We start from the raw sequence: 16,167 nt of genomic DNA, 5'->3' as shown, positions 1-16,167 counted from the left end.
ACTAGCAAGACAGGAACACAACCTCACCCATTAGCAGAGAGGCTACCTAAAATCATAATAAGGTCACAGACACCCAAAAACACACCAGCAAACGCGGTCCTGCCCACCAAAAAGACAAGACCCAGCCTCATCCACCAGAACAAAGGCACTAGTCCCCTCCACCAGGAAGCCTACACAACCCACTGAACCAACCTTAGCCACTGGGGACAGACACCAAAAACAATGGGAACTACAAACCTGCAGCCTGCGAAAAGGAGACCCCAAACAGTAAGTTAAGCAAAATGAGAAGACAGAGAAACACACAGCAGATGAAGGAGCAAGGTAAAAACCCACCAGACCAAACTAATGAAGAGGAAGTAGGCAGTCTACTGAAAAAGAATTCAGAGTAATGATAGTAAAGATGATCCAAAATCTTGGAAATAGAATGGAGAAAATACAAGAAACGTTTAACAAGGACCTAGAAGAACTAAAGAGCAAACAAACAATGATGACCAGCACAAAAAATGAAATTAAAAACTCTCTAGAAGGAATCAATAGCAGAATAACTGAGGCAGAAGAACGGATAAGTAACCTGGAAGATAAAATAGTGAAAATAACTACTGCAGAGCAGAATAAAGAAAAAAGAATGAAAAGAATAGAGGACAGTCTCAGAGACCTCTGGGACAACATTAAATGCACCAACATTCGAATTATAGGGGTCCCAGAGAAGAAGAGAAAAAGAAAGGGATTGAGAAAATATTTGAAGAGATTATATTGAAAACTTCCCTAATATGGGAAAGGAAATAGTTAATCAAGTCCAGGAAGCACAGAGAGTCCCATACAGGATAAATCCAAGGAGAAACACGCCAAGACACGTATTAATTAAACTTTGAAAAATTCAATACAAAGAAAAAATATTCAAAGCAGCAAGGGAAAAACAACAAATAACATACAAGGGAATCCCCCATAAGGTTAACAGCTGATCTTTCAGCAGAAACTCTGCAAGCCAGAAGGGAGTGGCAGGACATATTTAAAGTGATGAAAGGGAAAAACCTACAACCATGATTACTCTACGCATCAAGGATCTCATTCAGATTCGATGGAGAAATTAAAACCTTTACAGACAAGCAAAAACTAAGAGAATTCAGCACCACCAAACCAGCTTTACAACAAATGCTAAAGGAACTTCTCTAGGCAGGAAACACAGGAGAAGGAAAAGACCTACAATAACAAACCCAAAACAATTAAGAAAATGGTAATAGGAACATATGTATTGATAATTACCTTAAATGTAAATGGATTAAATGCTCCAATCAAAAGACATAGACTGGCTGATTGGATACAAAAACAAGACCCATATATATGCTGTCTACAAGGGACCCACTTCAGACCTAGGGACACATACAGACTGAAAGTGAGGGGACGGAAAAAGATATTCCATGCAAATGGAAATCAAAAGGAAGCTGGAGCAGCAATTCTCATATCAGACAAATAGACTTTAAAATAAAGACTATTACAAGAGACAAAGAAGGACACTACATAATGATCAAGGGATCAATCCAAGAAGAAGATATAACAATTGTAAATATTTATGCACCCAACATAGGAGCACCTCAATACATAAGGCAAATACTAACATCCATAAAAGGGGAAATTGACATTAACACAATCATAGTGGGGGATTTTAATACCCCACTTTCACCAATGGACAGATCATCCAAAATGAAAATAAATAAGGAAACACAAGCTTTAAATGGTACATTAAACAAGATGGACTTAATTGATATTTTTAGGACATTCCATCCAAAAACAACAGAATACACCTTCTTCTCAAGTGCTCAGGGAACATTCTCCAGCATAGATCATAACTTGGGTCACAAATCAAGTCTTGGTAAATTTAAGAAAACTGAAATCGTATCAAGCATCTTTTCCAACCACAACGCTATGAGACTAGATATCAATTGCAGGAAAAAATCTGTAAAAAATACAAACACATGGAAGCTAAACAATACACTACTTAATAACCAAGAGATCACTGAAGAAATCAAAGAGGAAATCAAAAAATACCTAGAAACAAATGACAATGAAAACACGACGACCCAAAACCTATGAGATGCAGCAAAAGCAGTTCTAAGAGGGAAGGTTATAGCAATACAATCCTACCTCGAAACAAAAAACATCTCAAATAAACAACCTAACCTTACAGCTAAAGCCATTAGAGAAAGAAGAACAAAAAATACGAAAGTTAGCAGAAGGAATGAAATCATAAAGATCAGATCAGAAATAAATGAAAAAGAAATGAAGGAAACAATAGCAAATATCAATAAAGCTAAAAGCTGGTTCTTTGAGAAGATAAACAAAATTGATAAACCATTAGCCAGACTCATCAAGAAAAAAAGGGAGAAGACTCAAATCAACAGAATTAGAAATGAAAAGGAGAAGTAACAACTGACACTGCAGAAATACAAAGGATCATGAGAGATTACTACAAGCAACTCTATGCCAATAAAATGGACAACCTGGAAGAAATGGACAAATTCTTAGAAAAGCACAACCTTCTGAGACTGAACCAGAAAGAAATAGAAAATATGAACAGTCCAATCACAAGCACTGAAACTGAGACTGTGATTAAAAATCTTCCAACAAACAAAAGCCCAGGACCAGACGGCTTCACAGGAGAATTCTATCAAACATTTAGAGAAGAGCTAACACCTATTCTTCTCAAACTCGCCCAAAACATAGCAGAGGGAGGAACACTCCCAAACTCATTCTACGAGGCCACCATCAGTCTGATACCAAAACCAGACAAAGATGTCACAAAGAAAGAAAACTACAGGCCAATATCACTGTTGAACACAGATGCAAAAATCCTCAAACAAATACTAGCAAACAGAATCCAACAGCACATTAAAAGGATCATACACCATGATCAAGTGGGTTTTATCCCAGGAATGCAAGGATTCTTCAATATACGCAAATCAATCAATGTGATATACCATATTAATAAACTGAAGGATAAAAAGCATATGATCATTTCAATAGATGCAGAAAAAGCCTTCGACAAAATTCAACACCCATTTATGATAAAAACCCTCCAGAAAGTAGGCATAGAGGGAACTTTCCTCAACATAATAAAGGCCATATATGACAAACCCACAGCCAACATCATTCTCAATGGTGAAAAACTGAAACCTTTTCCACTAAGATCAGGAACAAGACAAGGTTGCCCACTCTCACCATTATTATTCAACATAGTTTTGGAAGTTTTAGCCACAGCAATCAGAGAAGAAAAAGAAATAAAGGGAATCCAAATTGGAAAAGAAGAAGTAAAGCTGTCACTGTTTGCAGATGACATGATAGTATACATAGAGAATCCTAAAGATGCTACCAGAAAACTACTAGAGCAAATCAATGAATTTGGTAAAGTAGCAGGATACAAAATTAAGGCACAGAAATCTCTTGCATTCCTATACCCTAATGATGAAAAATCTGAAAGAGAAATTAAGGAAACACTGCCGTATACCATTGCAACAAAAAGAATAAAATACCTAGGAATAAACCTACCTAAGGAGACAAAAGACCTGTATGCAGAAAACTATAAGACACTGATGAAAGAAATTAAAGATGATACAAACAGATGGAGAGATACACCATGTTCTTGGATTGGAAGAACCAACATTGTGAAAATGACTATACTACCCAAAACAATATACAGATTCCTATCAAATATACAATCCCTATCAAACTACCAAGGGCATTTTTCACAGAACTAGAAGAAAAAATCGCACAATTTGTATGGAAACACAAAAGACCCCAAATAGCCACAGTAATCTTGAGAAAGAAAAACGGAGCTGGAGGAATCAGGCTTCCGGACTTCAGACTATACTACAAAGCTACAGTAATCAAGACAGTATGGTACTGGCACAAAAACAGAAATATAGATCAATGGAACAGGACAGAAAGCTCAGAGATAAACCCATGCACATATGGTCATCTTATCTTTGAGGAAGGAGGCAAGAATATACAATGGAGAAAAGACAGCCTCTTCAATAAGTGGTGCTGGGAAAACTGGACAGGTACATGTAAAAGAATGAAATTAGACACTCCCTAACACCACACACAAAAATAAACTCAAAATGGATTAAAGACCTAAATGTAAAGCCAGACACTATCAAACTCTTAGAGGAAAATATAGGCAGAACACTCTATGACATAAATCACAGCAAGATCCTTTTTGACCCAGCTCCTAGAGAAATGGAAATAAAAACAAAAATAAATCAACGGGACCTAATGAAACTTAAAAGCTTTTGCACAGCAAAGGAAACCATAAACAAGACGAAAAGACAACCCACAGAATGGGAGAAAATATTTGCAAATGAAGTAACTGACAAAAGATTAATCTCCAAAATTTCCAAGCATCTCATGCAGCTCCATATCAAAAAAACAAACAACCCAATCCAAAAATGGGCAGAAGACCTAAACAGACATTTCTCCAAGGAAGATATACAGATTGCCAACAAACACATGAAGGAATGCTCAACATCATTAACCATTAGAGAAATGCAAATCAAAACCACAATGAGGTATCACCTCACACCAGTCAGAATGGCCATCATCAAAAACTCTACAAACAATAAATGTTGGAGAGGATGTGGAGAAAAGGGAACCCTCTTGCACTGTTGGTGGGAATGTAAATTGATACAGCCACTATGGAGAACAGTATGGAGGTTCCTTAAAAAACTAAAAATAGAACTACCATACGACCCAGCAATCCCACTACTGGGCATATATCCTGAGAAAACCAGAATTCAGAAAGAGTCATGTACCACAATGTTCACTGCAGCTCTATTTACAACAGCCAGGACATGGAAGCAACCTAAGTGTCCATCGACAGATGAATGGATAAAGAAGATGTGGCACATATATACAATGGAATATTACTCAGCCATAAAAAGAAACGAAATTGAGTTATTTGTAGTGAGGTGGATGGACGTAGAGACTGTCATACTGAGTGAAGTAAGTCAGAAAGAGAAAAACAAGTCTTGTATGCTAACACATACACATGGAATCTAAAAAAAAGAAATGGTTCTGAAGAACCTAGGGGCAGGACAGGAATAAAGACGCAGACGTAGAGAATGGATCTGAGGACACGGGGAGGGGGAAGAGTAAGCTGGGACGAAGTGAGAGAGTGGCATGGACGTATATACACTACCAAATGTAAAATAGATAGCTAGTGGGAAGCAGCCGCATAGCACAGGGAGATCAGCTCGGTGCTTTGCGACCACCTAGAGGGGTGGCATAGGGAGGGTGGGAGGGAGACGCAAGAGGGAGGAGATATGGGGATATATGTATAGCTGATTCACTTTGTTATAAAGCAGAAACTAACACACCATTGTAAAGCAATTATACTCCAATAAAGATGTTAAAAAAAATGAGTTACCAAGAAGAAAATTAAATTAAAAAAAAAAAACTGTTTCCACGCCAGCAATTTCTGATAGAAAGATATTTTTAAATGTATTCTACTTTTCTCTGACTTCTGAAATGACATATCTGAGCAAAATTTAAGCATGTTATTTACTCCAGTTTAGAGCTAGAGTGTTGTTCTTTTTGTATTCTCAGGGATACAACAGAAGTGGAAGGTAGAGATGTTTAAAAATAAATATTGGAGAACTATAATGAATTCAGGGCTACATGAAACTGATAAAGGCCCTGAGAGTCTAGTCTATCTGGCAGTTTCTTTGCTTTAGGTAGAAGAGAGGTACAGGCAATGGGGGAACTACCACTTGTGTGCACCCTCTCTGAAATAACCTCTCTTGAGCATTAATTAGAAGCTCACTGATGTGATTAAAAGATGCCAGGAAGTAGCCACCCTAAAATATAACTAACATAAAATAACCATATGTGGAAATACCATTTTGAAGTAAGTGTAGTAGTAACAGATGCTTTTAGTAATGGACAGGAACGTTTTAAAGGGCGGTTGGAGGAATAAGAATTTGTCATTACCTGACAATCTTATGAGACTGTAAATCTCTTGATGAAGATTCTTCTAAACCTTTTTATCTCCCACCCCAATATGTAGCACAGTACCTTGTATAGAATAAGCAGAGGGAAAAATAATTTTTGTAGAATCATTGATCCTCAAGTATTTTTTAGTTAATTTTTATTGGAGTACAGTTGCTTTACAATGATGTATTAGTTTCTGCTGTACAGCAAAGTGAATCAGTTATACATATACATATATCCACCCTTTTTTAGATTCTGTTCCCATATAGGTCACAGTACTCATTACAGAGTATTGAGTAGAGTTCCCTGTGCCATACAGTAGGTTCTTATTAGGATCCTCAAGTATTAAACCAGGAAAAGAATGCTCTAATCTAATGAGCATTTAAAAAACAGAACTAAGCAAACAACAATGACCAAAAAATGCAGAAATAGCACTGAAAAACTGAATGGCAATTCATCAGGAAACCCTGAGGACAGAAATATCTCTTAAATAACATTCAATCTCATTCCCTTTGTTCTAATTCTGTCCCCACCCAGCAGCCTTCACATCTGTAATTTGGTTTTCTAAGTGAACACACCCACCAAGGAGTCTCCAAGTAGACTACCAGTGATGGCTGTCAGGTCAGGACCTCTCTCTCGTTCTAAATGTAGAAACCTGCTTTGACTTTATCAAGAAATACCTGTGCATTTGTATAGCAGGAGTCAACCTCCAGAGCAAACTGAGTACCTACTCTGTGGCAGGCACAGCGCTAGACACCAAAGATACAGAATTAATCAGACAGAATCTGTGGCTCTTACTTGAAACTGTGGCTTCAAAATACTTATAAAAATTTGGAGTCACTTTGAATCTCTTTCCTGTATCTTTCCTGATATGGGAAAAGAATCATTGACCATGTGTCATCTACTTTTACATATTTGTAAAGTTTTATCTACTCTGTTTCTCCATATTTTTAACAGCAGATCTGGCTTGTAATACCTCCCGAGATCAAAGGCATTTTAGTGTTAGTACTAGTAAATTACTGCAAGGTTTTCTTAGAGTCCCTAAATCATACCTTTTGAAGAAAACAATTTTAATTTCAATAAGGCAGAGGGAGCCTAAAAAGGCAGCTTGCAATTAATTTTGGAAAATCTCCCAGCTGCTAAAGTACTTGAAAGACAAAACAGGGTGCAATTATTTTAAAAGAGTTTTATGCTAATTTTATTTCCAATCCCCAGCCAAAACACACACACACACACACACACACACACACACACACACACACACACACCCTTAAACAATATCAGAGATCTAATGTGCTGTGCTTCGGAAGGCTAGAATATGTGACAGCACAAAGGCATTTTAGAAAGCTTCCCCCTCTTCAGTGACGTTATTAACCAGGAGCTCGAGACTATGTTTGATGGTGAACTTTTCCTATTCTGAGTTTTGACATAAACATGAGAATTTAATAACAAATGGACCCCAAAACACAGCTCTAGATTGAAAGCAGTTTTAACAGCTGGAAATCACAACCTCCTGGCATGATGGCAGTCCTTTATTTTCTCATTAAAGCTGCCAGTATTCTGAAGGCCCTTTCTGGCTCATTTGCCCCTTCTGGCTCATTTGCCCCTTCCTTGTTAACTACAGATTGGTGTGGGGTGGAACAGGTTCTGCATTTCGAAGACTCTTCTGTTCCAGCATCATATTTTCGACCACCCGATAAAGTAGATATTATCATACAGCCTGTATTATCTACAGCATTCTCAATGTTTCTGCAAACACAGGTCTCAACTGTCCGGTTCAGAAAATATGGTCAGTGTGGGCAGACACTGACGGGCTGCAGGCAAAAAGAAGAAACTCCACCTACCCAATGAACAAAGTTCCCGCATGGAGTCCAGAGTTGAACTTCAAGAAATGGATCAAGTGTTCTATTTTTAAAGAAAGATAGCTATACTTGAAAAAAAAAATCACTAAGACACTCCCAGTGCTGTACCAGAGATGCCAGTGTCTCAGTATCTTTCAAACTGGCTGCTGAATTCATCAGAAAGGAACCAAATGTTTTTAACAACAGATCCTCTCTGTCTGTCTGTCTCTATGATGACACATGTAGGTTCACATCTGCATTGTTTTGAAAGAAACCTCATTATGCTCTCTTACCAAGTATTATTTTAGATGCCAGTTAACTCTCCCAAAACCCTCCCCCCAAGTAACCTTAAAGTAAATAAACTTATTATACAGCCATGTTCCTGCAGAAGTTTGAATCACACCAAGAATGCATATCCTTAAAAGGAAATGTTTTCCCTCCCCTTGCATCCTGTTATTTAAGCTATTTTAAGTACTTGTCTGGAGAAAGCTGAGCCAGAATTCAAGTGGTTTTGATTTTAGCTGCTGTTTTACACTGCCCATGTCCAGGTGGTATGTGGTACAATCTATCACTTCAAATGCATCTTTTGGGGGTGCTACTTTGTCTTATAAATCTGACAGTGAGAAAGACCGGGATTTCCCTTGACCCCTGGGTTTTGTGTGTAACTGTGTGTTGCTTTATTCATCCTTGAATCTGTTAAATCTAGTGTCTTTCTTTATAAACAGGTCACGTATGTGTGTCCTCATCTGCAACACATATGCAACCTCTTTACAAACCCACTACGGACAGTACTCATTAGGACTTAAAGAAGAAAACCAATCAAGTGCAGATGCACATCCTTTCAGAAAAGCTGTGTTTAAAAGTTCCATTTAGTTTAACCAATATATTCCACAAATTTTTTGCACTAAAAAAATGACAAAAGGAATCTATATATTTAACAATAATGGATTTAAACACACACACACACACACGATCCTGATTGCCTATGAAAGCACACAAAATATTAATTTAAAAGACTCAGCCAAAAGACTTGTGCAGAAGAATTTAGATTATATTCCACCCTCAGATCTAAGCAATAAAGTCGAGCTTTCATTAGGCATTAAAACTTTAGAAAAGGCAGCTGCTAAACATCTCCAGATGCTTAAACACGGGTTTTGCCTTTCACAGCTTATACCTTTTGAGGTAGCTCATTCCAGCGAATACATATAAGAGGCAGTTTAATGAGTCCCAGCTAAGGATAGAATAGAGGTCGCTACCAAAGAGTTCATCCTAATAGTGGATCCCCAAAGGTGGAGGTCAATTACAGTTGAAGGCTGGACAAGGTTAGAGGTCTGAGACCAGGCAATCAAAAATGCTGTCTATCAATTGTTTTCCAACTCAAAATCTCCAGCAGTTTGGCCATCATTTTCCACCTGCTGCCACTTCCCCACTTAAAAAATACACACACCCACACGAGCGCATTCTCGCACACCCCCAATCTGTGCTCCTATCTTCCACACAGTCAAAACATGGTTTTCAGACTATCCTGAGACCTTCATTTCTAATATTCCATCAATAATTAACCAGATGGCACAGTGAAAGAGCACTGGTTTATTTTTTTTTTTGGTTGGGCTGTAGTTTTAATTTTTTAAGCCATAATTAAACAAATATGCACTGGTGCCGTCTTATTGAATACTAAAAGTAAATTAAAAGAAACCACCATGCTTTTTGCGGCATCATCCTGATGTGGTTTTTATATACTAGAGAATATCAAGTAATTTGAAATAACTCAACTTCCTGAGATGAGAAAATCTGGTACAGCTACAATCACCATAACCAAAAATTTTTGTCTTAGTTTGGTGGGCAGCCTCAAAGGAATATACCCACACTCTTCCTAGTCATTTATGAAACCCCATTATTTTATTTCAAAAGTGCTGAATTCCTATTTGGAAAAAAAACCTGAGCGGCTATTGCTTAGGAGAGAAAAAAGCGTTTGCAGGACTAAAGACAATCTGAGAAGATCTACATTACATGAATTTATCTTTATGACAAGGCATCATTCAAATGACCTTTAGCTTCCATAACAAGATTAAAGTCCCAGAGTGTAAAAGACATTTTCTCCTTGGTAAAATATTTACTTCCTAAGTGTTCTGAAAAGTTTTATTTATTCTTCTTTAGAATGAACTTATACAGCATTGCAGCATTTTAAATTAAAACAGAAACATTATGAGGTAGGAAAAAATGAGAGCCAAGGCTTCTGCTATCCCAGTGGAAAATACTGGAAACAAATGTTGAGAAAACGAAAATAATTAAATGAAAATATACTGCTTGGAACTTAACACTAAGCAGGTGCAGAAAGTGAGTGAAAGGAGAATTGTAAATCTTAATACTCGATTTTTATTGCTAGTAAAGAGAGTTTCAAAGCACTATTAATTGATTGAACAAAACCCATGATTAGTGGTAATTACAGAGATTTTCTCCACACACTATTATTTTGCTGAATTTCTAAAGAGATAATCAAGGCTATTATTTTTAATAGATGGGAAAAATCATATAATGATTTCCATACTGTGTCACAATTGAACTGAGACAAAGTAGTCCTCCCTCCCCTCCCCTCCCCATAAGAAAGAACTGTCAGGAAAATAGGTTATAGAGCTTGTTTTTAAAATCAAGTTTCCCTGAATGAAAAAAAAAAAAAGGATTTCCATAACACCTTTGACAGTTGCCTAAGGGCTCTGCAAATAAGAATAACTAAAAACTACAAATATTTTAAAGGAAAATCAAAAGATTCAGCTGGGTCTTTAAACACTTTTCTAAAAGACAGACTATACACAAGCATATTAAAAATATGCTGAAAAATATAAATTTTATGTGTTACATTGTAATGGCCAAAGCCTTCAGAATAAATTCCGCCATGATGAAAATCTTCATAACAAAGACCGCTTGTGATAATGACAAAGTCCCAGTACATGAAAAGACTACCTATAATTCCTTGGAACTCAATCAATTAACTATTTATGTATTGAAAACCTAACGTGTGCAACAGTAAGCTAGATACTGAGGGGGAATACAAAATAATAATATGTGGAACAGACAGAAATTTTGGACTCCAGAATCCCTATTTACAGCATATAGAGTAATAAGAGTCTACATATCATAGAAATACATGCCTGGTAGGGCTTCGATAAGACACACGGCTCAATCTCCCGCCTTTGGGAAGGTGTTTGCCTACCCTAAACCCTCCAAGATGTATGATTTAAAGTAAGACAGTAGTTCCACAATGACCCTTTCTTGCAGTCCAAGCTCTAATTGATCTCTCAGTTCAATTTAGCCCTGTTTCCTCCTTGGAGATAACTGGTCAATCCTCTTTATATCATTAAGCTTTAAAAGAGCAATTAAGCTCTTTTACTGATAAAAGTATCCCAGTGCCATCAGGTAAGCCATATTCAAATTAGCTTTAATTTTTAAAAAATATTGCACACAAATATTTCCAAGATGCTGCACATGAGAACAAGGCTTGTATTCAACAATAAACATTGATTTGAGGAGGTGAGGCCTTGCAGGTTAAGCAATAGCAATAAGGTCCCCACCCCAAAATCCTATTCATAAAAAAAACAAATCAGGCTGTCCCAAACACTGAAAGATGAATATAAATAAAACAGAAGGCTTGAAGGAAACAATTATGATAAGAACAATTTCTACAGAATAATGTGATTTAAAAAGTCTTGCAGCCAAGAATTCACCTGCTGTTTTTTCATGATCAATCTATATTAAACTGAGTAGTACACTTCTTCCAGTAAGTGATATATATGCCAAGTTAATTGACTGCCTTTTTTTCGTACACACACACACACACACACACAATAGTGTTAGATCCAGGACTTATTTTTTCCTAGTTAGAATTCTGATGGGATTATGAATAGTCACGCTGGCTGGGGGAGTCATTATTTTTCCCAAGGCATGTTGTTATTACTAAATGACTTCATAGAAAATGTTGCTCATAAATGTATGGGAATAGGGATGTGTATTTCCTCACTTTTCACTGACGGGGTTCCCAACACAGGTCAAAGAGTAGATTCTGATTTAAATAACAAATCATTTTGATTTAACTTCATACCCTTTAATCAAGGAGATACCAAATAGTATTAGTCTCCCTCTCAAAGCACATGTTGACTCATGTGAGCACACACATCAATAATCAGGTCTTACCTTGTTTTCTCATTATCTTCACTGACTTGACCTGAGCACTGAAATTTGGAATGTAAATACTATAAATTGCTTCCATAGCTGCTGAATTCGAAGACATGTTATGTGATGTTTAAGGATAAACCAAGTGGCATGCTAATCCCTCCCATCTTATACTGATGCTAATTCAATTTAAGAAGGTCGAACAGTGTGCATTCTCCAAAGGCACATAAGATCCATGAAAAAGGCAGGAAAGCCACGCTAATTAGGGAAAGGTAAAACATCATCTAATGGTTCTTAACATCTTCAGGGGTCACCTGGCCCTTTAAGAATATGGTGAAAGCTCCAAATCCTCTCCTCAGAAAAATATGATACACAAAATACGATAACAACACAAAATTTGTCTAAAAATTTCAGGAGCCACAGCAGCCCCCAGTTAAAGACTGGGACCCTGGACTAAAAACCTTTGACCATATTAGATACTAGATATAATTAGCAATAACACAGTTTAAAGTGTAGCTTCTAAAACTTTATTCCATTGGTTTTAACTACCTTGCCCTAAGTTTCACGATTAACCATTCATATAACTTTTCAGAGAAATAACTTTGATTAGTACCAAATAAAGATTGCTTTACTATAGTTACTCTACAAAAAACACTTACCGACTTTTGCAAAGGCCTCTTTGAGTTCATCAAGCTCATCTTTGGAAATCTGAGTGGTAGCCATCTCATCCATTTAAAGATCTAAAGAGAAACCAGAAGGGTTTAAGACTTTAAACAGAAACAGAGTCATAGATACAGAGAACAGGTAGTTGCCAGAGGGGAGGGGGGAGGGGGAGGAAAGAAATGTGAGGGAGCTTAAGAGGTACAAACTTCCAATTATAAATTGGAAAATAAATAAGTCACAGGTATGAAATGTACAGTGTGGGGAACATAGTTAATAACTATGTAATATCTTTGTGTGGTGACACATGACAACTAGACTTATCGTGGTGATCAGTTTGAAATGTACAGAAGTATCGAATCACCATGTTGAGTAACAGGAACTAACAGTGCTGTGGGTCAATTATACTTCAAAAACAAACTCATAGAAAAAGAGATCAGATTTGCAGTTACCAGAGGCAGAGGTAAGGGGAGGGGGAATTGGATGAAGGTGATCAAAAGGTACAAACTTCCAGCGATAAGATAAATAAGTACTAGGGATGTAATGTACAACACGACAAATATAATTAAAACTGCTGTGTGTTATATATGAAAGTTGTTAAGAGAGGAAATCCTAAGAGTTCTCATCACAAGGAAAACAATTTTTTTCTACTTCTTTTATTTTGTATCTATATGAGATAATGCATGTTTACTAAATTTATTATGATAATTATTTCATGATGTATAGAAATCAAATCATTTTGCTGTTCACCTTAAATTTTATACAGTGCTGTGTGTCAATTATATCTCAATGAAACTGGAAGAAAAACATTTTTTAAGACTTAAAAAAATTTTGTGATGATTATAAGCACTCCTGCAAACTCTGATTTTAGGGATAATTTAGACTTTCTAGAAATGCAAACTACTAAAAACATCTGAATAGGTCCCCATATTTCTAGCTACAGCCATAATAAAGAAAACAAACAAATGAGAACTTATCATTTACCAAAAGTTATTCAGAAAAAAATACTTGTGAATCTTCCTTTCAAGGACAAAATCTTACATTATGTTCAAAGAATGTAAGGAAGGGGAAGGTACCGAGCAATGACAGAAATTCTTGGTTATATGTGCCAAAACTAAGTCAAAATTATGTGACCAAAGATTTGTGTAAAATATAACTTTTTGGGGGCTTCCCTGGCGGTCCAGTAGTTAGGACTCCACACTTCCACTTCAGGGGGCACGGGTTCGATCCCTGATTGGGGAACTAATATCCCGAATGCCATGTGGTGTGGCCAGTAAATAAATAAATGAATGAATAAATGTTAAAAAAAACCTAACTTTTTCATTTAGCATTTATGTATCTATCTTACTGGCTATTTCCATTTTTCCCATCTTTATTGAGATATGTGACATATAATACTGTGTAAGTTTAAGGTGTATATCATAATGATTTGATATACATATATATTGCAAAGTGATTACCACAATAAAAGTTAACACATCTATCACCTCACATAGTTATCACCATTTTTTCCATTTATATATCACCATTTCCATATATCACCATTTTTTTCCGTTAAGCCATTTAAAAATCTTTCACTGTGAAAAAACTGATTTTCAGATAGCATAAAAACAGTTATCAATCATCCCCATTAAAGGAGGAGTCAACTAAAACAAATTATTTTTGGCTTTGATACAGAAACACACACAAGAGCAGGCTAATCAACACATCTTTGTGTACACAACTTATTAATATTATTTGAGTTTATACTCTTTCTGATTTGGCCCTATTTTACCTATTTAACCAATAGTCAGGGCTTGGCAAACTATGGCCTGTTGGCCAAATCTGGACCACTGCTTATTTCTGTATCGTCCCCAAGCTAAGTATGGTTTTTACAGATGAACATTTGCTGTCAAATGTTTGAACCTCAATTAAGTGAAATGTTACCCCAGGGGGGGAAAAAAAAAATTCCATTCTTCTCATCAGTAGAGTTGTATTACCAAAAAAAGTACTCAAATATTTATTATATTTTGACTTTTGTCAGTAAAAATTTGTGGAAATAATATTTAAACCCTTGATATTAATAATGTAATATTCTTATTTTGCCTCTTGGCGTACAATATTCATGATGTGGACCTTTACAGAAAAACTTGACTGAGCCCTGCAACAGAGAAAGGAGGTCTGTACCACAGTGGAAAATTCCCACATACCAACCTATTAACAATTTTTAGACAGAAGGAAATGAAAATGATTATGTGTTGTCCTTTTTTTTTTGGCTTTTTTTTTTCTGTCTTTTAAATCTTTTTAAAGAACTTTACTTTTTAGAATAGTTCACGGCAAAATTGAGCAAAAAGCACAGAGAATTCAGTTCCCATATACCCCCTGCCCTCACACTCGCACCGCCTCCCTCATTATGAACATCCTCCATCAGAGGGGTAAATTTGTTACAACTGATGAACCTTCTTTGATACATCATTGTTACCTAAAGTCCATAGTTTACATTAGGCTCACTCTTGCCATTGTAATACATATTACGCATTTTGACACCATTATAGTATCATACAGAATAGCTTCACTGTTCTGAATGTGTCGCCTTTTCAAAAAAGTAGTCTGTGTAAAATTTCACAAACTATGTGAAATGCAAATTAGAGATCTTATATTTACCCCTTTTAGACATTTCAAAAATAATTTTTGAATAGCCTTTCATATGTATTTGTGGGATTTATTTATTTACTTCTTTATTTATGGCCGCACCGCGGCATGTGGGATCTTAGTTTCCAGACCAGGAATTGAACCCGTGCCCCCTGCAGTGGAAGCATGCAGCCCTAACCACTGGACCACCAAGGAATTCCCCCTTTTAGACATCTTTATTAAAAGTTAAAAAATTCCTCACCAACTCATCTTTTTTGCCATGATGACTAATACTTAGTACAGAGACACTCGAGAGAGCTGGGCCACATCTGTCTTCTGCACACCCACAGTTGTCACTTCTAGAACTTATCACAGTCCCAGGAAGGTAGTAAGGCACTCAATAAAATAGTATTTTCATAAATTCATCCATTCAACAACTTGTGTCAAGCCCTACATTAGACAAATTCATATTCCTACTAATTCCCTGAACCCTCATAACAGCCTTTTGAGGTAAATATTCTTACTCCCTTTTCTCTTATTAGAGATAACCTAGGCTCAGAGAGACCATGGACCTGGAATTCAAACTCAGGTTTCTCAAATCCCTGGGAAGTTTTAAAATGACCATATGGTACTATTAGCTAAGTTTCCACCATAATGTAACACACATTTATAATGACTCATATTTTTAAAAAATTAAATAAAAACAGACTTTTTAAAAACATAAAACAGAACTTGCCTGTTCATAAACTTTTCTTACCTATGGTGTTAAAATGTCACTAAAGAGGGACAACTTCTCAGTAGAAAGTTGAATAAAAACACCTTTCAGAGCAGTCTCGGGATTTATAAGGTAAAGACCTTCAGTTGGATACGAAGGCAGACATTTTAAAGATTAAGAGTAAAAAGTGAT

General features: G+C 36.3%; 1 protein-coding gene across 6 annotated transcripts in view; it reads right to left on the bottom strand.

Moving 5' to 3' along the window:
* The window catches only part of PLS3 (plastin 3), a 90,372-nt gene that overhangs the window by 32,818 nt on the left and 41,387 nt on the right, over positions 1–16,167 (bottom strand). For all 6 annotated transcript variants that reach the window (XM_059909960.1, XM_059909962.1, XM_059909965.1 and 3 more), the window contains one exon: positions 12,650–12,730. In XM_059909960.1, coding sequence (XP_059765943.1) covers positions 12,650–12,722 — 73 coding nt within the window. In that variant the 5' untranslated portion in view covers positions 12,723–12,730. The remainder of the gene's footprint in view (positions 1–12,649; positions 12,731–16,167) is intronic.

Source organism: Balaenoptera ricei, chromosome X (genome assembly GCF_028023285.1).
Source record: "Balaenoptera ricei isolate mBalRic1 chromosome X, mBalRic1.hap2, whole genome shotgun sequence".
In the NCBI taxonomy this organism is placed as follows: Eukaryota; Metazoa; Chordata; class Mammalia; order Artiodactyla; family Balaenopteridae; genus Balaenoptera; species Balaenoptera ricei.
The sequence above is the reverse complement of the archived record's forward strand: the minus strand, read 5'-3'. Positions and strand labels throughout refer to the sequence as shown.